Source organism: Schistocerca cancellata, chromosome 8 (assembly GCF_023864275.1).
Source record: "Schistocerca cancellata isolate TAMUIC-IGC-003103 chromosome 8, iqSchCanc2.1, whole genome shotgun sequence".
NCBI lineage: Eukaryota > Metazoa > Arthropoda > Insecta > Orthoptera > Acrididae > Schistocerca > Schistocerca cancellata.
The window spans coordinates 326,520,782-326,545,725 of NC_064633.1; the positions used below are offsets into that span (position 1 = coordinate 326,520,782).

At 45.4% G+C, this 24,944-nt stretch overlaps 1 protein-coding gene across 1 annotated transcript in view; it reads left to right on the forward strand.

Annotated features, from left to right (window-relative positions):
• The first annotated feature begins 1,756 nt into the window (after window positions 1-1,756).
• Window positions 1,757-24,944, forward strand: part of LOC126095542 (nose resistant to fluoxetine protein 6-like) — a 149,207-nt gene continuing 126,019 nt past the window's right edge. Inside the window, exons 1-2 of the mRNA XM_049910322.1 lie at window positions 1,757-1,837; window positions 13,737-14,069. Coding sequence (XP_049766279.1) covers window positions 1,757-1,837; window positions 13,737-14,069 — 414 coding nt within the window. The remainder of the gene's footprint in view (window positions 1,838-13,736; window positions 14,070-24,944) is intronic.

The window sequence follows — 24,944 nt, forward strand, 5'->3', positions numbered from 1 at the left end:
GGCGATAGAGAGACAGAGGTGGAAGGATGTGATGGGCAGAGACAGGGAGGAATTGGTGGACCCAGAGAGGGGTAGGAGGAGGTGTATTCAATATATGTGTTGGACACATACACAGGTGAAGCCGGTGGAGAAGCTAGTTGTAAATATTTTCCAGACCAGTTTTATTTCTGTCATCCTTGACTTGCTATTTTAAAAGTTGAGCCACCGAATTAATGAAGATGTCTGAGGTAACTGCCATTGCAACAAGTCCGAGAATGTTTTTCTATAATACTGCCATTGCGTAAGGCTTCATTCTTAAGTTCATATCGAATTCGTACTAATAGTAGTTAACTTCACACAAGAAATATTACTTAGGTAAGAGAAGTTGGACAGAAACAATTGAGAATGAACAATTATTAAGTAGAGTTGTTAAAAAGGATAAACATTATAGGAAATGTAAAGAGAAACAAAGTTGTTAGTGCACTGTCTAAGAAAATAATGGCTACTGGCAGACTACCAGACGACAGTTATTAGTGTATTCTGAAATTACATCTCCTAATGTCATGGTTTCAGGACATTAACAACATTCAAATTAGTCAAACTAATGATAATATTCATAAGTAGAACGTAATACCACGACCTCAGTTGTTAAATTGGTCAGCGAAGTCATAGTCTCACTTTGTTTGTATTACTGGTCCACGCAATGAATAAGAGAATAAGAGGCAACATCATTTCCTGTATACGAGTGCAATCAGTGGATGAAACCCGTATCACTTTAATCATGTCAGACCAAAACAACATTTATTCATCCACCCTATTCGACAGCTGCGTATGGACACCCTTTATGGTGAGGACTGGATGCTCTAATTGATGCATGGGTTCTCCTGAGACAACAGTTAATGCCCGTCACACAATCCCCAAACTCCCTTGTGTACAAGGTATAGTTTAAATAAAAGTTCAATGACATATTTGAAAATACTTGTCTTCCGACTGAGCATGTTAGCAGTTTTTAAAGACATTTCCTAATTTAAATGTTAATCATAATACCATTATGCATTTTTGCAACTCTGTTATTTTAAAACGAAAATATCAGTCGGGGTGGATTTTCCTACAAATTCTAAAAGCTGTCTTCAAAATCTCGTATGACGCCGTTTTTTCGTAAATATCTGAAACGTCAAAAGTTAAAAGAAAAATGATTATTTGTTACGGTCATAGATGGGATTTAATTAAAAATTAATTGCAATGACAATTTTGTATGCCAATATTTGAAGGTATGGTATATACTTTGGACGGACGGAATATTTTGTGACACTGTGCTTCGAGTTTGCTATACACTCGCTGACGAGCGGATTCCAAACAATAATAACAAAAAAAATATTCTGTTTTATGTGATTTAGCCACAGCATGTGCTTCCACTGGGCACTCATTTGGCACAGGCAGTGAGTTGGATGGATGAGGAAGAGGAGTCCAGGATTCTCGAATGTTGCAGGTCAGATTGCCTGACAGTAACGTGGCGTGGCAAAGCAAGTTCTGTTACACGAAAAACGTTACGTTTGATGCTAACTATAAACGCTGCATGTGCAGATGTAGTGTACCACATTGGATAACTGATTACTTACAACAAGATGATACTAATAAATAAATCCCCCTGAGGTTTCGTCTTCTTATCGTCACAGGCATGGTGTGGCAAGCATTCTCGGTGCGCAGAAACTGGATCTCTCTCACAGCCATCAGTAATTCGGGCTTCGGCAGCGTCCATGGGCTCAAGTGCCTCACCATGGCGTGGGTCATACTCTATCACGTCTACAAGATTGACAACATTACTCCCGCCATCAACTGGGAAACAACTGTTCCTTCGGTAAGTTCAGTGTGCATTGCGCACTTCAGTAACCATTTAAATGAAATTAGCTTTATTTATTTCATTTACTCATTAGTCCGTTTCGTTACCGCTGTACATCCCTCCCTTCTTAATGCAAACATGTTTTTCCGTAGATTTTATTCCTCAACTATTCTGGCTATTAGCCGTTTCGTACTTTATTTGACATCTTAATTTTCAAAATTCTTCGCCAACACTGCATTTGAAACGCTTTCACTTTCTCACAATGTGCAGTACATTTCTATATAGTATTTCGTATCTGGTGTAACTTCATTTGCAGGCTAATGTTAATATACAAGGTGTTCCATTTATCGTGACCAAATACCTGTTTTATCCAGAAGCTATATAAAAGCCGGCCGATCTGGCCGAGCGGTTCTAGGCTCTTCAGTCCGGAACCGCGGTGCTGCTATGGTCGCAGGTTCGAATCCTGCCTCGGGCTTGGATGTGTGTGATGGCCTTAGGTTAGTTAGGTTTAAGCAGTTCTAAGTCTAGGGGACTGATGACCCCAGATGTTAAGTCCCATAGTGCTTAGAGCCATTTGAATCAGCTATATAAAATATGTATGAAGAAAATGTAGATTAGCTACCAAGGGGACATTGACAAGAATGATTGCCTTTCTTTTTTACTTCCTCTGCTACGAAGATATGAATAAAAGTACGCCTTTCCATATAGCACCTTATATCTTTTATTCGTTAGCCACTTGTTTCCTTTAAAAGCACGTCTCTGTGTGTGTGTGTGTGTGTGTGTGTGTGTGTGTGTGTGTGTGTGTGTGTGTGAATTCTTAAGGGACCAAACTGCTGAGGTCTTCGGTCCCTAGACCTACACACCACTTAAACTTAGTTGAACTAAGTTCTGCTAAAGAACAACACACACACCCATGCCCGAGGGAGGACTCGAACCTCCGCCGGGAGGTGCCGCGCAATCCGTGATATGGCATCTCAAACCAAGCGGTCACTCCGCGCGGTGCACGCCAGTCATTACTGTTTTTCTGACTTGCATTCTCCATAGAGGCGTAGAATGTCTACCTGCTATTCGTTGCGCTACATTTTCTGATCAAATGTAACTGAACATCTATTAGTGGACGTTAGTATAGGGAGTGAACCTTCGCCCTTATGACGGCGTGAACTCTGCTGGAGACACTTTCACTGAAGTGTATGAATGTGTGTCGAGGAAGGGCAGCCTCTTTCATACTACGACAAACAGCGAAAGGTAAAACAGCGTTGGACGCATGACTATGCCGAAATGAAGACAGTCCTGCCGACCGAAAAATGCCGCGCCGTAATACTAAATAAAAAGTCACGCTGCACGGATACTTTCGGGAAGGACTGAACAAAGCCGAGACAGGCCGAGCTTGGGCCTGCCCGCTGCCTGTACATCGCGCCCACGTGCTGCTAGGCACGGCATAGTCAGCGCTGATTTAGAATATCCCATTCCAGTTATGCTGAAGACTTGCTCCAGGTGCACACAAGCTATGAAGGCATCATCATTTTTATGTTTGTTGGCACAACAACACAAAATTACCACCAGAAATTTACACTAAGGACACAGACGCGAATATCGTAAGAATGAACTACAAATAACATCTCACCCTATAAGAATATTACCACACTCTTAAAACCATCTCATAAACGATCAGACCAACTTGGCTAATCACATACTTATTAGATTACTCGACCACACAGAATGTTATTAACTATAAGCAGACAACTTCAAGTGTGTCACCCACCACCTCACAGTCACTCAGTTCCAAATCATTACTCACATCTAGTGCTAGATGCTATCCCTATAATCATCACTGCCCCTCTCCCAAACTCCTGCACTAATGCATCCATTTTTCTGCTGTACATCCAAACTTTGTCTAATTTATATACACACACATACGAAACCACTTTTCCAGGTATGAAACAGGTAAAAGGATAATAATAACTCTGATTTTATCCATACTGGATGAGAGGTCGTGGTTGTGAATATACATGTTAAAAAATATATCGGCTCAACCACTTGCTTATAGTGTAAAACACTAAGATTGACACGTTTCGGAAGTCAAGCTTCCGACATCAGAATAATAAAAAGTAAAAGAACCTGTTAAAACTCGCTAAAATGGAACATGCACCAGGCAAAGTAAAACTGATGATAAAATTAAAACATCGTGGCTACTTCCCTTGTTGCAGCCGTGTCTTCCAAGGTGCATCTCCACGTAGTCGTCAAAATACTTTTAAAAAAACTCTAAAATGGTGTCGCCTGTGGTGTTCAACATCTAACCACATGGCTCTCTCCTCTATCGGTGTAAATCGCCCGTGCGTCTTCGTTGATACCACACACCACGTAGCCAAACACTACACTGAAACGCAAGTGAGATCACGCGCAAGTAAACAAGTAAGTCACAGAGATGTCAACACAAATACACTCCTGGAAATTGAAATAAGAACACCGTGAATTCATTGTCCCAGGATGGGGAAACTTTATTGACACATTCCTGGGGTCAGATACATCACATGATCACACTGACAGAACCACAGGCACATAGACACAGGCAACAGAGCATGCACAATGTCGGCACTAGTACAGTGTATATCCACCTTTCGCAGCAATGCAGGCTGCTATTCTCCCATGGAGACGATCGTAGAGATGCTGGATGTAGTCCTGTGGAACGGCTTGCCATGCCATTTCCACCTGGCGCCTCAGTTGGACCAGCGTTCGTGCTGAACGTGCAGACCGCGTGAGACGACGCTTCATCCTGTCCCAAACATGCTCAATGGGGGACAGATCCGGAGATCTTGCTGGCCAGGGTAGTTGACTTACACCTTCTAGAGCACGTTGGGTGGCACGGGATACATGCGGACATGCATTGTCCTGTTGGAACAGCAAGTTCCCTTGACGGTCTAGGAATGGTAGAACGATGGGTTCGATGACGGTTTGGATGTACCGTGCACTATTCAGTGTCCCCTCGACGATCACCAGTGGTGTACGGCCAGTGTAGGAGATCGCTCCCCACACCATGATGCCGGGTGTTGGCCCTGTGTGCCTCGGTCGTATGCAGTCCTGATTGTGGCGCTCACCTGCACGGCGCCAAACACGCATACGACCATCATTGGCACCAAGGCAGAAGCGACTCTCATCGCTGAAGACGACACGTCTCCATTCGTCCCTCCATTCACGCCTGTCGCGACACCACTGGAGGCGGGCTGCACGATGTTGGGGCGTGAGCGGAAGACGGCCTAACGGTGTGCGGGACCGTAGTCCAGCTTCATGGAGACGGTTGCGAATGGTCCTCGCCGATACCCCAGGAGCAACAGTGTCCCTAATTTGCTGGGAAGTGGCGGTGCGGTCCCCTACGGCACTGCGTAGGATCCTACGGTCTTGGCGTGCATCCGTGCGTCGCTGCGGTCCGGTCCCAGGTCGACGGGCACATGCACCTTCCGCCGACCACTGGCGACAACATCGATGTACTGTGGAGACCTCATGCCCCACGTGTTGAGCAATTCGGCGGTACGTCCACCCGGTCTCCCGCATGCCCACTATATGCCCTCGCTCAAAGTCCGTCAACTGCACATACGGTTCACGTCCACGCTGTCGCGGCATGCTACCAGTGTTAAAGACTGCGATGGAGCTCCGTATGCCACGGCAAACTGGCTGACACTGACGGCGGCGGTGCACAAATGCTGCGCAGCTAGCGCCATTCGACGGCCAACACCGCGGTTCCTGGTGTGTCCGCTGTGCCGTGCGTGTGATCATTGCTTGTACAGCCCTCTCGCAGTGTCCGGAGCAAGTATGGTGGGTCTGACACACCGATGTCAATGTGTTCTTTTTTTCCATTTCCAGGAGTGTAGATAACGTATCCATGTTCCAAGGACCTCATGAAATGATGGTATCCTGCCAATTGCTAAAAATGTAGTTACTAAAAGAAACCAGTGAAATGTTTAAAAAAGTTATTTGTATCACCAGTTAGCTGTTCATTCAGTGTGTTTTGATTATCCACGCTATGTATCGTAATTTCCAGTTGTTCTAGTAGATCCAGAACACACTGAATGAACAGCTAACTGGTGATAGAAATAACTTTCTACATATTCCTTTCCTGTCCAACTCTGCACAGAATCTCATTCCCTACCTTACCAGTCCACGAATCGTCTATAGCACAACATCTCAAATGCTTCGATTCTCCTCTGTTCCGGTTTTCCCACAGTCCATGTTTCACTGCCGCAGAATGCTGTGCTCCAGACGTACAATCCCAGAAATGTCTTCCTCAAACTGAGGCGTATGTTTGATGCTAACAGATATCTCTTGGCCAGAAATGCCCTTTGTGCCAGTGCTAGTCTGCTTTTGATGTCCTCCGTGCTCCATCCGTGATTTGTTATTTTGTTCCCTTGGTAGCAGAATTCCCCATCATCTACTTAGTGACCATCAATACTAATGTTAAGTTTCTCACCGTTCTCATTTCTGCTGCCTCATTACTTTCATCTTTCTTTGATTTACTATCACTCCACATTCTGTACTCATTAGAATATTCTTTCCATTCAGCAGTTCATGTAATTTTTCTTCACTTTCTTTGAGGATAGCAGTGACATCACTGAATCGTACCATTGATATCCTTCCACTTTGATCTTTCATCCCCCTCCTGAACATTTCTTTTATTTCCATCACTGCTTCTTCGATGTACAGATTGAACAGTAGGGGAGAAAGACTACATCCCTGTTTTACACCCTTTTTATTCCGAGCTCATCGTTCTTTGTCTCACACTCATATTATTCCCTCTTGGCTCTTGTACATGTTGTATATTACCTGTCTCTCCCTAAACCTTACCCCATTTTTCCTCATAATTTCGAACATCTTGCACCATTTTACATTACTGAACGCTTTTTCCACATCGACAAATCATATGAACGTGTCTTGATTTTTCTTTAGTATTGCTTACATTATCAGCTGCAGCGCCAGAATTGCCTCTCTCATGCCTTTACCTTTCCTAAAGCCAAACTTGTCATCTAACACATCCTCAATTTTCTGTTCCATTCCTCTGTATATTATTCTTGTCCGCCACTTGGACGCACAAGTTGTCAAGCTGATTATGTGATAATTCTCGCACTTACCAGGTTTTGCAGTCTTCATAGTTGTGTGGATGATATTTTTCTAAAGTCAGATGGTACATCGCCAGATTCACTCACTCTACATACCCCCGATTCCAATAGTGGATCCCCTATCTCTTCTAAACCTCCTCCCGTCACTTTTTCTGTCACATCAGGCAAATCTTCACTTTCATAGAGGTCTTCAGTGTACTCTTTCCACCAATCACCTCTCTCCTCCGCATTGAACAGTGGAATTCCGTTGCACTCTTAATGTTACCACCATTGCTTTAAGTTCAATGAAGTTTTTTTATTTTTCTATATTCTGAGTCAATCCTTGTGACAATCATGTCTTTTTCGATTTCTTCACATTTTTCATGCATACATTTTGTCTTATCTTCGCTGCACTTCCTATTTATGTCATTCCTCAGCGACTTATGTTTCTGTATTCCTGAATTTCCCAACATTTTTGTACTCTCTTCTTTCATCGATCAACTGAAGAATTTCTTCAGTCACCCATGGTTTCTTCACAGTTACCTTCTTTATACCTATGTTCTTCTTTCCAACTGCTGTTACTGCCCTTTTTAGATGTATCCATTCGTCTTCAACTGCACTGCCTGCCGAGCTGTTCCTTATTGCGTTATCTATCGCCTTAGAGAACTTCAAGCGCACCTCTTCATTTCTTAATACTTCTGGTTCCCACTCTTTCCATATTGATTCTTCCCGACTAACCTCTTAAACGTCAGCTTAATCTTCATCACTACTACATTGTGATCTGAGTCTGTATCTGCTCCTGGGTACACATTCCAATCCAGTATCTGATTTCGGAATCTCTGCCTGACCATAAAGTTCTCTAATTCACACAAAATAATTCATTCACAAGATTCGCAGTACTCAACACACAATCTAAGCGAAATAAAACTGAACACACAAAACCACTTTTCTGAGTATGAAACAGGTAAAAGTATAGAAATAACTCTACGAAGACAACAGTAATGAGGCAATCGACTTTTCCTTTCTTTTATTTTCCTTTTTTTATTTTTTATTTTGAGTCATCAGTCTTCTAACTGGTTTGATGCGACCCACCATGAATTTCTTTACTGTGCCAGCCTCTTCATCTCAGAGTAGCACTTGCAACCTACCTCCTCAATTATTTGCTGGATGTATTCCAGTCACTGTCTTCCTCAAAAGTTTTTAAACTCTACTGCGCTCCCTCAAGTACCATGGAAGTGACTGAAAGCTTCCCATATCTCCTCGCATTTTCCAAGTATACCTCCTTCTCTTGTGATTCTTGAAAAGAGTATTCGCTATTACTAGCTGAAATTTATTACAGAACTCAATTAGTCTTTCTCCTCTCTCATTCCTAGTATCAAGCCCATATTTTCCAGTAACCCTTTCATTTACTCCTTCCCTTACAACCTCATTCCAGTGCCCCATGATCATTAGATTATCATTCCCCATTTACGTACTGATCTACCAGTTTAGTATCCTCAAATACTTTTTCTATCTCTTCATCTTCAGCTTGCGACGTCGGCATGTATACCTGAGTTATCGTTGTCGATGTTGGTTTGCTGTCGATTCTGGTGAGTACAACCCTATCACGAAGTGTACATACTAACACACTCTCTGTCCTACCTTCCTACTCATAACGAATCCTACTCCTGCTACACCGTTTCCTGGTGCTGTTGATTTTACCCTATACTCATCTGACCAGAAATCCTTATCTTCTTTCCATTTCACTTCACTGATCCATTGTATCTAGATTTAGCCTTTGTATTTCCCTTTACAGCTTTTATAGCTTCCCTGTCACATTCAAGCTTCTGATATTCCACTCCCCGACTCGTAGGACGTTATCCTTTTGTTGGTTATTCGGTCTTTTCCTCATAGTCGTCTCCCCTTTGACAGTCCCCTCCCGGAGATCCGAATAGGGGACTATTCCGGAATCTTTTGCCAATGGAGAGATCATCACGATACTTTTTCAATTACAGGCCACAAGTCCTGTGTTTACACGTTACGTGTCTTTAATTCAGTGGTTTCCATTGCCTTCTGCATCCCCACGCCGTTGATCATTGCTGATACTTCTGTCTTTAGGAGCAGTTTCGCACCCCATGGGTAAGAGATTGCCCTGAACCTCTGTCCGCTCGTCCACCCTCTTTGGCAACGCCATTTGTAGTATGCCGGAAGTCTTCGGCTGACAAAGCTGATTTTTGTTCAAAATTTAAGCGGTGGCAGGGTCCAAACCTGGAACCAAAGACGTTTGTATTACTAATAGAAAACCATACCCCTAGATCACGGGTGCTAACTTTGTTACTATTAACTTTGTTTTGCAGTACAAATATTCGTCGTCTTCCGACGATAATACTAACTTATTCCGTGCACAGTGAAAACAGCAAGACACTTCAATGAAATAACACACTGAATAGTGTACTGAACATCCCTGCCTCACCCTCTATTCGTCATGCACGTAATGTCAACGGGATTGTGCTATGATATGCATGTATTTTAGTCAGCAAGCTCTCAGACGAGTCGAGATTTGTTCCAAGTTCAGAAGGCATAACCGGAAGTGACGTCATGAATTCGTAAGGGAGCTGTTTTAAGATGTGTACCTATGCTTAGTCAGCAAAGTCTCAGACAAGTTGAGGCTTGCTGAGATATTCAAACTTCACAAACCGTATTTCTCATTAGAGAGATGTGGGCTGCACATATTGCACATATATCAGGTTGCAATCAGACACTATAACACTGGACTGCCTATAACAATTAGAGAAAGGAGTGTGTAATATTAAAGAAGGTGTATGTAACCGTTATCTATGCCATAAATTCACCAGAGTGATCTGGCTGGGATATTTCAGCAACTTCATATAGACGACTATTGGCTTATGGATCTTGATTTAACGGATGATTTAACAAAACGGAGATACGTGATTACCTAACACCAAACCGTGACTTCCATGTGCAAGGTGATTACTGAGGGAACACAATGTCATTTTGAGCACGGATAAGACAGGTGTAATAGGCGGTTTAATGTGGAAGAGCTACAATTACAGTATAAGGATATATAGATGATTCATACTTCATCAGAAGCCCAGAAGTGAACATTGATATCAATAATTATCTTATTGATTTTGTTAAGTGTCCCTGGTGTGTGTTATGAGAAACGTTTGTGTCTTCCTTGGCGATTGAACATCCTCTTACCAAACTGTAAGCTACGATTTATAACTACAGAATGACACTGTGGAAGACTAAGGATATTAAATATCGACTTCCTATGTGCGACAGTATAAGTTAGGAGAAGATTACCGATGTTTAGTTTTTGCAAGATAATTTTAATACCCTAGCATGAGATCACTATAACATTTATCTGACTTTGAAAAATAGTCGGAGAAACACTCGTTTCTTATCAATTCGAAATTGTATTTAATTGAGACATTAAAAATACTATTCAGTATATTATTTCATAAGTGTCATTTAATTTCCACCCTGCGACAGCTTAAGTTTGTCCTCGACAAGTGTACCTTAATATGTGATTGCACCTGTGTAATTTTCTGTGCACAGTAGGCCCATGCAGCCGTTGCATAAAGAGGCAATAAGGTGCACAGGAGTCTTCCCATACCAGATCAGGAGGTATTTGTAATGCTCATGGACCTGTCCGCTGTTGGCCCCATTTGGGGCTTTGTTTTACTGTGTCTCTACTGTGATTCATTTTATTACATGCATTCAAGTTTGCCTTTGCCTTTGCCTTAGCACTTTGGTAAAGTAACAGTATTGTCATGATTTCCTTTTCTCAGCCTAATCAGTTCCTTTGATTATAAAGGCAGAATGAAACTAACTAACTGCCTACACTTCCTCACAAATAACAACCTGGAAACGACAAATGGAAATCTCAACAAAATAAAAAAACTTTATTCATACTTCTGATAAATACACGTTGAAGTTTGGGTGTGATTATGCCCAACTTGTGCTGAAGCCCTCTTGATTTCTTTACGAACGGGTTCTGTTTCATAAATAGTTTGTATCAATAAGAGGAAAATAAAAGAACACTTATACCTCTAGCAGAAATTTACAACCATAAAGTACCTTTGATTTGAAAATGGAATCTGGTATTTCTTCATTAGCCGTCAGCAGTCCTTGCGATGAAGGTCCGTGTACTGCCGAAGCTCCTCTCTCCTATTACTCACAAGTTGCAACTCCCAAGGCACCTGGCCTAGCCAGCGAATCGAATTTATCAGAGCAACAACAAAATGTCCAGATGTTTCTGTTTCCAGTGCTTCAGTCTATGAACTCTGACAAAAATATACATTCCAAATATAAACTAAAAGATTTTCCAAGCATGTTTATTTGAGAGTTGTTACTTTTTTAATTAAAATAAGGTTCTCATATTCAGATTTCATCTTTGTGATTAAGTGCTTTGCGAGATAAACACAACATGTGCAGCTGCATATTCTTGTCCTGTTTACTGTTTATGTTAAGGACCTAAAAAGCGTTTTTTCCTCGCAGTGAGAGTTATAAGTAATGTTCGGTGGTCTTCAATTTGCTTGTATAGAACATGTTTATGCTTCAATATCGCTGATGCACATTGCTAGCACACATGCTGGCGGCTGGCTCTGATAAACAAACGCACCGACCACTGGCCAACCACATAGGCACACTTAACTCGCAATTGCAACTTGATAACGTGGAGTAGCATGCCTGTTTCTCTCTAGGTGTGAATGGAATCACCCAAGCGCAAATATTGAGAATGAGGCATGCAACTATAGCAAGCCTCTACATGAGTATGGGGGCAAGCACAGGCACAGAGCAATTAGATGTAAAGCAAACACATGTAACTGCACCTTTAATCTATAAGTTACAACAGTAGCGACAATAAGCAAGCAATGTGTGTTTTTACTGTTGCATAACAATGGTACAGGCGCTTTAGACATGGAAATAACACTGTGACATTTAATTTGACATTCCATTGTGCCTTGCATGAAGCGGTATATTCATCGAACTACACTTGTTGAGAAGTCCAACTTACCCTATAAGTGACAACAGTTGTGTGAATAAGTAAGCCACACAAGTTTGTACTGTTGTAGAACAATGGCGTACAAAGACTGAATAACACCTGTTGCTAAGAGCACATCAATATGCGAGTTACAACAGTAGTACCAGTAAGACAGCCAGTCTTGACACTTGTGTTTTGGACTGTTAGAGAAGAAATCTTTCGATATTTTGGTAAATAATAAAGACAAGCTTCGGTTTCTTTAAATTTCTATTTTATTTTTGTGCAAAGATCGAATTTTAGTCGGCGATGAAATGAAACTTTCCTCTGTGAGGGAGCTAGTCCATCGTACGGGGTGTGTGTGTGTGTGTGTGTGTGTGTGTGTGTTGCTGAAAAAGCTGCATCAGTTTGCTGTGAAGTATGTAAGGTCTCAGATAGGCCGAAACTTGACAAAGCTGTGCGTGTGTTCTGCTGATGAAGCTGTGAGGTTGCTGTGATTACTTACACGATGGCAGCTCTTGGGTACGTTCTAACTGGGTGTTTCGTTTCAGTGGGCAGTAAAATACTGTATTGTGACTGCAGTGGGAAAAGGGGGGGGGTGGGTTGGCTTAGGAGAGCAGAAGGGGGGGGGGGGGGAGACTGAGGAGGGGAAACAGGGAGGGGAGGGGGAAGGAGGTGGGGTAACAATGTCAAGCATTTGCCCCTACCCCTGCGTGTAGACAACCCAAATGTCAAAGGTAAATTTGTATTCAGAAGTCCACTGCCTTCCACCTGACAACTTTTGTAAACAGAATGAGATTTTCACTCTGCAGCGGAGTGTGCACTGATATGAAACTTCCTGGCAGATTAAAACTGTGTGCCAGACCGAGACTCGAACTCGGGACCTTTGCCTTTCGCGGGCAAGTATCATATCAGCGCACACTCCGCTGCAGAGTGAAAATCTCATTCTGGAAACATCCGCAGGCTGTGGCTAAGCCATGTCTCCGCAATATCCTTTCTTTCAGGAGTGCTAGTTCTGCAAGGTTAGCAGGAGAGCTTCTGTAAAATTTGGAAGGTAGGAGACGAGACAATGGCAGAAGTAAAGCTGTGAGGACGGGGGCGTGAGTCGTGCTTGGATAGCTCAGTTGGTAGAGCACTTTCCTGGCAAAAGGCAAGAGTCCCGAGTTCGAGTCTCGGTCCAGCACACAGTTTTAATCTGCCAGGAAGTTTCAACTTTTGTAAAGTTTTACAAAAATGAAATGCAGCAATCACAAATGTAGCAAGAGACAAAACAGGTTTTTAAGAGTCGAAAAATCGCGAGAGTTGCAAATGCAACGAAGTTATTTTCGACGACAGCCTCGGCTAACAAAAACGGGAAAACCTGTCGAAATTTTCGTGATTTTAGGTCAACGGGACGTACCATATAGGTTTTTTTATGAGTTAATTTGCGAGTATCATGATACGTGGCATAAATGGCCATATCTCTTGACTGTACTGACTTAGAAGCTTACACCGCCAGCGGAATGTAGACCTTAGTATTTGAAATAAATTTCAACTTATCAAACAGACAGAAAAATGGTTCAAATGGCTCTGAGCACTATGGGACTTAACTTCTGAGGTCATCAGTCCCCTAGAGCTTAGAACTACTTAAACCTAACTAACCTAAGGACATCACACACATCCATGCCCCAGGCAAGATTCGAACCTGCGACTGTAGCGGTCGCGCGGAAACAGACAGATGGTCAACAAAGTGATCCTGTAAAGGTACCATTCTTTTCTTTTCTTTAATCTTCCTTTCACACGCAATGCACGTCAGAACGAAAGTGTAGTGGATAAGAAAAGAAAATTGTTTGTCTATTTGCAGATGACTGATGACTGGACGACTGTTCCTCTGATAAGTGGCGGGAGCCTCGCTGTGGACTCGTTCTTCCTGATGAGCGGCATGCTGGTGGGCTTCGGCTTCCTGAGGGAGCGCGCCCACGGCCAGCCCTTCGGCCTCTTCCGTTTCTACCTGCAGCGCTACCTGCGCCTGACGCCCCCCTATGCCGTAATGATTTGGTTCATTGCCACATTCTTGCCTCGGCTTGGCAACGGACCCCTTTGGTCTGAGGAGATGGTGGTCAACAGTGAGCAATGTACGCGCATCTGGTGGCAGAACTTGCTGTATGTCAACAGCTACGAGGTTAGGCCTAACGTGGTAAGCAAGCTTGAAGTCTACTCAAGTAAACAACTGAGCAAAAAGATGGAACCTAATCAACAAATTAGCAAAAGGGCATAAAATTCTAAGTTGACCCTACCCGATATAATATGAAATATTAAATCTTCAGACCAATAGAGTCGAACCACTTCCAGCCATTGTTAGCAGTGCCGTCATGAGATGAAATAAAGCTTACAAATACGATAATATGTAACTCGAGAAGCATGAAAGATCGTGGTTTAACATCCAACCGAAACTCAAACGAAGCAACCACAAAAGGACAATCATAAACTTAGGATTTTGAAACATTTTAATGTTTTCTACCTAGCTTGGTTGCAAAACCCAGAAGATCTAACATCTCATATTCATTCAAAGATTACTGTCAGTTATGTTGCACCAACATCTTGTTAAGAAAGACACCTTGGATTGAACAAAGATTAAATGGAAAATCGATCACGGATTTCTTGAAGGAATCATTCAGTGAAAACAACCCATCTACATTTTTTTCAATATTTACAAACAGAGAAACACTATGTAAAACCCATAAACGAAGCAATAGAAATCCTCCATATTACGCAAAAGGGAACATTGTTGAACATCATTGAGGAAATAGAGATATATTCACATGCATGCAGCAACACAACAAATTTACTGAACGAACACACCGACCTATAGCACAAAAAGTATACAGAAAACTTTATTCACATTATAAATCGAGAAAACGGATAAAATAATATCAGTGACTCTAAACAATAAATATTCGTAGCAATAGCGATAACATGAGTAGTGTAAAACAGAGACAGAATACCAACATAAATCTTAGACAATAACAATTATTACGAAAAATTAAAAACGTAAAATAAAACTAAAACTAACTTGAGGCAAAAAACATAATTAGAAACAAACCTATATGAGAGAAAAGTAATAATAAACATCTGACTTTTATACATTACTTATTTATAATGGTAACTATGTAAACACGTAACATCAGTGACCCACTGTCATCCAACTGTTAGAAAAGTAGCATATTTGGAAAACAAGTAACATCTGATATACACCTCCCTCTACACCTGGGCGAAAGTAACAATTCCATAACAGACAGGGCATGACAGCAACAATGTTACGTGTAAGGTAGAACACCTAATTATATATCAAATTTTCATATAGTTACAAAACCATTATATCAAGATCATCGCTTATCTATGTATTTACAGAGCATCTGACGATGGCAATTTGCCAAAATGGGCTCATTGTGAATGAGATAAAATATAAACAACTTCCATAGCAGTATAGCTGATATTATTCATAAATAATAAATAAATAACACATTTCATGTTAATAAGCTGATATATCAAGACAGCAACTCCATTTATACTGTACAAACAAGCGTAAATTTCAGTTTAGGTACACAGAACACAGAACAGAATTCACATACTCTGCCAAAAACAACAGCACAACAAAACACCACACAAATAAGCACACACAGCAACAGAACAACATTTTACACAAAGACTACATGAAAACAAGAAAGAAGATGCAAGATAATACACAATGACCTACAAGCACGAACTCACACCCTAAATAACAAAAGTTTTCAAAAGGCAAGGCATAAATGTAGCATTCAAAACAGACAGATCAATCCAAAACTACATTTCAAAAATAACAAGACACAGACACCTACCAGAAAACAGGAATATACCAACTGCAATGCGACACATGTAATGGAAGATATTATGCGGGACAAACTAGAAGAATATTCCGCACCAGGTACAAAGAACATATCACAGCATGTAAATATGGGACCAGCCACTCAACGTTTGCAAAACATTTAAGAGAAAATAATACCAAACCTATTACAAGAGAGAAAGACATGAAAATGTTGTTGTGGTTTTCAGTCCTGAGACTGGTTTGATGCAGCTCTCCATGCTACTCTATCCTGTGCAAGCTTCTTCATCTCCCAGTAGCTACTGCAGCATACATCCTTCTGAATCTGCTTAGTGTATTCATTTCTTGATCTCCCTCTACGATTTTTACCCTCCACGCTGCCCTCCAATACTAAATTGGGGATCCCTCGACATCTCAGGCCATGTCCTACCAACCGATCCCTTCTAGTCAAGTTGTGCCACAAACTCCTCTTCTCCCCAATTCTATTCAATACCTCCTCATTAGTTACGTGATCTACCCATCTAATCTTCAGCATTCTTCTGTAGCACCACATTTCGAAAGCTTCTATTCTCTTCTTGTCCAAACTATTTATCGCCCATGTTTCACTTCCATACATGGCTACACTCCATACAAATACTTTCAGAAACGACTTCCTGACACTTAAATCAATACTCGATGTTAACAAATTTCTCTTCTTCAGAAACGCTTTCTTTGCCATTGCCAGTCTGCATTTTATATCCTCTCTACTTCGACCATCATCAGTTATTTTGCTCCACAAATAGCAAAACTCCTTTACTACTTTAAGTGTCTCATTTCCTAATCTAATTCCCTCAGCATCACCCGACTTCATTCGACTACATTCCATTATTCTCGTTTTGCTTTTGTTGATGTTCATCTTATATCCTCCCTTCAAGACACCATCCATTCCATTCAACTGCTCTTCCAAGTCCTTTGCTGCCTCTGACAGAATTACAATGTCATCGGCGAACCTCAAAGTTTTTATTTCTTCTCCATGGATTTTAATACCTACTCCGAATTTTTCTTTTGTTTCCTTTACTGCTTGCTCAATATATAGATTGAATAGCATCGGGGAGAGGCTACAACCCTGTCTCACTCCCTTCCCAACCACTGCTTCCCTTTCATGTCCCTCGACTCATAACTGCCATCTGCTTTCTGTACAAATTGTAAATAGACTTTCGCTCCCTGTATTTTACCCCTGCCACCTTCAGAATTTGAAAGAGTATTCCAGTCAACATAGTTAGAATAAATAATGAAAGATACCTCCTAACCTTACAAGAAAATCAGCAAGTTTACAAAAGTCCACAACGAAGATACTACTAATTGACGAAGTGAAAAATCACTGACAGCTCACTATTTACACTGATTGATTACGTAATAGCCGGCCAGAGTGGCCGAGCGGTTAAAGGCGCTACAGTCTGGAACCGCACGACCGCTACGGTCGCAGGTTCGAATCCTGCCTCGGGCATGGATGTGTGTGATGTCCTTAGGTTAGTTAGGTTTAAGTAGTTCTAAGTTCTAGGGGACTTATGACCACAGCAGTTGAGTCCCATAGTGCTCAGAGCCTTTTTTTTTGTGGTTTTAGGGCGCACAACTTCAATGGTCATTAACGCCCTGACTACTCTAAGAATGCACCGCGAGGCACAAGTTGACAACAACAACAACTAAAAGGGAAAACACGATAAAAGACAGACTGACAGGCATAGGATTAAAAAACAGCATCATCAAATGTCCTTAGCTAGGTTTGTCAAATTAATAAAACTAAGAACACGAGCAGCTGCTCGTGGGTCATCCGCTAAAAATGGCATCGAAAGTATTAGGCAGGTTAAGATCGAGGCGCAGTGTGTTAAGATCTGGACAGGACATTAAAATGTGTCTAACCGTCAGCAAGTGCCCACATGGGCAGAACGGCGCCGGCGCAGCCGTCAGCAGATGGCGATGGCTGAACCGGCAGTGTCCAATTCTTAACCGGACTAAAACGACCTCCTCCCGCCGAGAAGGGCGTGAGGAGGACGTCCAAGCCACGGGAACAGGTTTTAAGGCCCGAAGCTTGTTGTCGGTAAGTGCAGCCCAATCGGCATGCCACAGCGATAAGATGCGCCGACAAATGACCCTGCTAAAATCGGACGAAGGGACACAACAAGAAGCTGTCCGAGGCTGGAGGACCGCAGCCTTGGCCGCGGCATCTGCAACTTCGTTCCCAGGGATACCGACATGGCCAGGAACCCACATAAAGCTAACCGGAGAACCGACGTCCACCAGCTGCTGAAGAGAGCGTTGGATCCGGTGTACGAAAGGGTGAACCGGGTACGGATCACTGAGGCTCTGGATGGCGCTCAGGGAATCTGAGCAGATGACATAAGCAGAATGTCGGTGGCGGCAGATGTAAAGAACAGCCTGGTAGAGGGCAAAGAGCTCAGCTGTGAAGACCGAACAATGGCCATGGAGCCGGTATTTGAAACTTTGTGCCCCGACAATAAAGGAACACCCGACCCCGTCATTGGTCTTAGAGCCATCTGTATAAATGAAAGTCATGTTGATGAACTTCGAACGAAGTTCCAAAAAAAACGGGAGTGGTAGACCGAACCGGGGGGTGACCTCTTTTGGGAGCGAGCTGAGGTCAAGGTGAACGCGGACCTGAGCCTGGAGCCAAGGTGGCGTGCGGCTCTCGCCCACTCGAAAGGTTGCAGGGAGTGAAAAATTAAGGTGTTGAAGGAGGCGACGAAAGCGAACTCCAGGGGGTAGCAGGGCAGAGACATACAACCCGTATTGACGGTCAAGAGAGTCGTCAAAAAAGGAACGATAAGACGGATGGTCGGGCATTGACAGTAGCCGACAGGCATACCGACAAAGCAGTATATCGCGCCGGTAGGTGAGTGGCAATTCGCCAGCGTCAGCATGAAGACTCTACGGGACTGGTATAAAATGCTCCGATCGCAAGTCGTAAACCCCGATGTTGTATGGAGTTGAGGCAGCGTAAGATGGATGGCCGTGCAGAGGAGTATACGAAGCTCCCATAATCCAGCTTGGAGCGGACGATCGACCGATATAGACGAAGTAGGACGGTTCGATCCGCTCCCCACGACATACCATTGAGAACACGGAGGACATTTAAAGAACGGGTACAACGGGCGGCCAAATATGACACATGTGGAGACCAGCTAAGTTTCCTGTCAAAGGTAAGGCCTAAAAATTTGGTTGTCTCCACGATTGGGAGAGCAACGGGACCGAGTCGTAAGGACGGTGGGAGAAACTCTTTGTAGCGCCAGAAGTTAATACAGACCGTCTTCTCGGCAGAAAAACGGAAGCCATTGGCGACACTCCAGGAGTAAAGACGGTCAAGAGAACGCTGAAGACAGCGCTGCAGGACACGTGTACACTGCGCGCTGCAATAGATGGTAAAATCGTCCACAAAAAGGGAGCCTGATACATCAGCTGGGAGGCAATCCATTATTGGATTGATCGCGATGGCGAAGAGAGCGACGCTCAAAACTGAGCCCTGTGGCACCCCATTCTCCTGGCGAAAGGTGTCAGACAGGACAGAACCCACACGTACCCTGAACTGTCGATCCATTAAAAAGGAACGAATAAAAAGAGGGAGGCGACCGCGAAGGCCCCATGTATGCATGGTGCGGAGAATGCCCGCCCTCCAACAGGTGTCGTAAGCCTTCTCCAAATCAAAGAACACAGCCGCGGTCGGGCGCTTCCGCAAGAAGTTATTCATAATGAAGGTCGACAAGGTAACCAGATGGTCAACAGCAGAGCGGCGCCTACGAAATCCACATTGTACATTGGTAAGTAGGCGTCGAGACTCGAGCAGCCAAACCAATCGAGAGTTAACCATTCGCTCCATCACTTTACAGAGACAGCTGGTAAGCGAGATAAGGCGATAACTGGAAGGCAAGTGCTTGTCCTTCCCCGGCTTAGGAATCGGGACAACAATAGACTCGCGCCAGCATGCGGGAACATGTCCCTCAAACCAGATGCGATTGTATGTACGAAGAAGAAAACCTTTACCCGCAGGAGAAAGGTTCTTCAGCATCTGAATATGAATAGAATCAGGCCCTGGAGCGGAGGATCGTGATCGGCCAAGTGCGGTTTCGAGTTCCCGCATGGTGAATGGGGCATCATAACTTTCACAATTCGAGGAGCGGAAGTCAGGTGGCCTAGCCTCCTCTGCCTGTTTGCGGGGGAGGGGGGGGGGGAAGGCAGGGTGGTAATGAGCGGAGCTCGAAACCTCTGCGAAAAAGCGGCCGAAGGCATTGGAGACAGCCTCAGGGGCCACAAGTACTTCATTCGCGACCTTCAAGCCAGAAACTGGGGAGTGGACCTTAGTGCCAGATAGCCGGCGCAGGCTACCCCAGACAACAGAAGGAGTAAAACTGTTGAAGGTGCTTGTGAAAGCAGCCCAGCTGGCTTTCTTGCTTTCTTTAATAATACGACGACACTGAGCACGTAATCGTTTATAATTAATACAATTCGCCACTGTAGGGTGGCGTTTAAAGGTGGGTAAAGCACGTCGACGAGCACGTAAAGCGTCTCTACATGCTGCGGTCCACCAGGGGACCGGTACGCGATTTTTTTTTTTTTTTTTTGGTTGGGTTTAAGGGCGCTCAACTGCTGAGGTCATTAGCGCCCAGGCACTGTTGTTAAAGCACATGGAATCTGGTAAAACTCAAGGGGATGGAGGGGACACCAGAAGCACCTGACAAAGATGCAGACAAAATAAGTAAAAAGATTAAATGTCTTTGGACAAGCCAGTTAAAGTTATAAAACGCAGAATACGAGCAGCTGCTCGAGCGTCATCAGCTAAAACATCCGGTAAAGTAGATGGCAGGGACAGGACAACACGACATTGACTAAAACGGGGACACGACAATAAAACATGGCGCACTGTTAATGCCTGACCACAAGGGCACTGCGGGGCTGGGTCACCGGAGAGCAGGTAGCGGTGGCTAAACCGGCAATGCCCAATCCGCAACCTGGTCAGAAGGACCTCCTCGAGCCGAGATGGTCGGGAGGATGTTGTCCAAGCAGTTGGTAGCGGTTTTACTGCCCGGAGCTTGTTTCCTTGGAGGGATGACCAAGCATCCCACCACAACGACACAAGCCTCTTACATACATCCCCACGAACGTCGGATGACGGGACACAATGGGAGGCTGGCCGAGGCAGGATGACTGCAGCCTTGGCTGCAGCATCCGCAGCCTCATTCCCAGGCACTCCTACATGTCCGGGAACCCACAGAAAGCTGACAGAACCACCGTTATCAGCGAAAGAATGGAGGGACTGCTGTATCCGTTGAATCAAGGGATGGACCGGATAGGGAGCTCCAAGGCTCTGAAGAGCACTGAGTGAGTCAGAGCAGAGTACATATGATGAATGGCGGTGGCGGCGGGCATACTGAACGGCCTGATGGAGAGCAAAAAGCTCGGCCGTAAAGCTGGAACATTGGTCGAGGAGCCGGTATTTAAATGTGGCGGCCCCGACGACAAAGGCACAGCCGACACCATCGTCAGTTTTGGAGCCATCAGTGTAAATAAAGGTGTGACCGGCAAGTCGAGCACGAAGTTCGACAAACCGTGAGCAATACACTGCAGCCGGAGTACCCTCCTTCGGGAGTGAGCTGAGGTCGAGATAAATATGAACCGGAGCCTGGAGCCAAGGTGGTGTCGGGCTCTCACCCTCTCTGAAGGTGGTAGGGAGGGCAAAATCCAATTGTCGAAGCAGGCGACGGAAGCGGACTCCGGGGGGGAGGGCAGCAGGGCAGACACATACAACCCGTACTGACGGTCGAGAGAATCGACGAAGAAGGACTTGTAAGAGGGGTGGTCGGTCATAGACGACAGCCGGCAGGCATACCGACACAGCAGTACGTCGCGCCGGTAGGTCAACGGTAACTCGGCAGCTTCAGCATAAAGACTCTCGACAGGACTAGTGTAGAAGGCTCCGGTCGCAAGACGTATCCCCCCGATGGTGGATGGAGTTGAGCCGGCGTAAGAGGGACGGCCGAGCGGACGAGTAGACGAAGCTCCCATAATCCAGCTTCCATCGGACTATGGACCGATACAAGCGAAGCAAGACAGTGCGATCCGCTCCCCAAGATGAACCGCTAAGAACTCTGAGGACATTAAGGGAACGTGTACAACGGGCCGCCAAATAAGAAACATGTGGAGACCAACACAGTTTCCTGTCCAACGTGAGCCCAAGAAACTTAGTTGTGTCCACGAATGGGAGAACAACGGGACCGAGATGTAAGGATGGCGGAAGGAACGCTTTATATCGACAAAAGTTGATACAAACCGTCTTTTCTTCAGAGAACCGGAAGCCATTTGCCACGCTCCATGAGTAGAGGCTGTCTAGACAACGCTGAAGGCAGTGCTCCAGGAGGCATGTTCTCTGGGCACTGCAGTAGATCGCGAAGTCATCGACAAAGAGAGAGCCTGAGACATTAGGTGGAATGCAATCCATAATTGGATTGATCGCGATGGCAAAAAGGGCTACGCTCAAGACGGAGCCCTGAGGCACTCCGTTCTCCTGGAGGAAGACGTCGGACAATACGGAGAACACACGTACCCTAAACTTTCGATTCGTTAAAAAGGAATCAATAAAAAGGGGCAGGCGACCGCGTAGGCCCCACTTGTGCATAGTGCGGAGGATACCTCCTCTCCAACAGGTGTCATAAGCCTTCTCCAAGTCGAAAAACACGGCTACCGTTTGGCGCCTTCGCAAAAAGTTGTTCATGATGAATGTCGACAAGGTCACAAGGTGGTCAACAGCGGAGCGGCGGCGACGAAAGCCGCATTGGACATTAGTAAGTAGCCGTCGAGATTCAAGAATCCAGACTAACCGAGCATTAACCATGCGCTCCATCACCTTACAAACACAGCTTGTAAGAGAAATGGGGCGGTAACTAGAAGGAAGGTGTCTATCCTTCCCGGGTTTGGGTATAGGAACAACAACGGCGTCACGCCAACGCATGGGGACTTGACCTTCGGTCCAGACGCGATTGTAGGTATGAAGAAGGAAGCTTTTGCCCGCCGGAGAAAGGTGTGCCAGCATCTGAACGTGAATGGCATCTGGCCCCAGAGCAGAGGACCGGGACAGTGCAAGTGCACGTTCGAGTTCCTGCATAGTAAAGGGGGCATTATAGGTTTCCAGATTCAGTGAGTGGAAGGAAGGTCGCCGAGCCTCTTCTGCCTCTTTCCTGGGAAGGAAGGCAGGATGGTAATGCGCGGAGCTTGAAACCTCCTCGAAAAAGCGGCCAAAGGCGTTGGAGACAGCCACAGGATCAACAAGGACCGCATTACCTGAGGTCAGGCCAGGTACCGAGGAGTGGGCCTTAATGCCAGACAGCCGGCGCAGGCTACCCCAAACGACGGAAGAGGGAGTAAAACTGTTAAGGAGCCGGTGAAAGAGGCCCAACAAGCTTTTTGCTGTCTTTGATGACTCTAGGGCATTGCGCTCGGAGTCGTTTGTATTCAATACAATTCGCCAACGTAGGATGGCGGCGAAAGGTGCGTAAAGCACGTCGTCGAGCACGGATAGCGTCCCTACAAGCCTCGTTCCACCAGGGGACGGAAACGCGACGTGAAGAAGTAGTAGTACGAGGAATGGAACGTTCAGCAGCATGGATGATAACAGCCGTGAGGTTTTCGACCAGACTGTCACAACTGGGAAAATCGCGGTCCGGAAAGGCCGCCAGGGATGAGTAAAGTCCCCAGTCAGCTTTCAGTATGTTCCAGCTCGAAGGACGTGGGGATGGGGTGTGGTGCAGGAGACGAACGACACAGGGGAAGTGGTCGCTCGAATAGGTGTCAGAAAGGACATACCACTCGAACCGACGGGCAAGAGTGGTAGAACAGATCGAGAGGTCCAAGTGGGAATAGGTATGAGTAGAGTCCGAGAGGAAAGTCTGGGCGCCGGTATTGAGGCAGACAAGATTGAGATGGTTGAAGATAACTGCCAAGAGTGAGCCTGTTGGACAGGATGCAGGAGAGCCCCAAAGGGGATGATGGGCATTGAAGTCGCCAAACAATAAAAACGGCGGGGCGAGCTGAACGATCAGGTGCATCATGTCAGCCCGACTAACAGCAGACGACGGTGGAGTGTAGATGGTACAAACTGAAAAAGTAAAAGCAGAAAGAGTAATGCGGACAGCTATTGCTTGGAGTGGGGTGGTCAATGGGATGGGATGGTAATAGACGTCGTCCCGAATGAGCAACATGACCCCACCATGAGCTGGGATACCGTCCACAGGGGTGAGGTCATACCACTCCGAGGTATAGTTGGTAAAGGCAATACGGTCAGTCGGGCGCAACTTGGTTTCCTGGAGTCCAAGGACGAGCGGACAGTGCAGGCGGAGGAGCAGTTGTAATTCCTCCCGATGAGATCGAATACCTCTTATGTTCCAATGAAACAACGCCATCGCTAGTCAAAAAGTCGGGGGAACGAGACGGGGGAAGAGCTGGTCACCTCGACGGCCGCGGAGGGCCAGGTTGCGAGGGAACAACGCTACAACCGACGGGAGGCGGATCCGGTTCCATCGACTCGTCGCCAGCTGTGGCCGCTGTCCCTGGTTGTGTAGGAGGGGCAGCATCATTTGCCGACGAAAGGCCAGCTGAGCGCCTGGCAGCAGAGCGTCCCGGCGAAACTGAGGACGGCCGGGAGCAGCGACTCACGAATGGAGCGTCAGTCGAAACGCGCCGGGGTGGAGGGGGGGATAGAGACTTCTTCTTGGAGGCCTTCTTGGAAGGCCGAGGAGGCACAGGGATGGTGGGGTGGACCCGAAGAAGGTCCTCACGCGCGGGGTCCGTTTTGGAACGCCGGACCTCGGAAGCCGGGGTCCGGAACGTTTCCCCGATGGACGCCTGAGAAGAGGATCGCTTCTCAGGTGCCGTGGGGGGGAGAAGGAGGAGGAAGGGTGGCCCCTGGGGCAGAGGGGGTGGGGGCCACGGCGGAGGAGGATTTGGAAGGGAGGGATTTGGGAGGCGGAGGCAGAGCCCCCTGATGGGCTGAGGAGGTGGAGGGGGGACAGGAGAGGGGTGAGGATACCGCGGAAGGAGTGGACACAACTGAGGCAAACGAAGTGGTCAATGGCACGGGATGGAGGCGGTCGTAGTTCTTCCTGGCCTCAGAATAAGACAGCCGATCCAAAGTTTTGATTTCTTGTATCTTCTTCTCCTTCTGATATG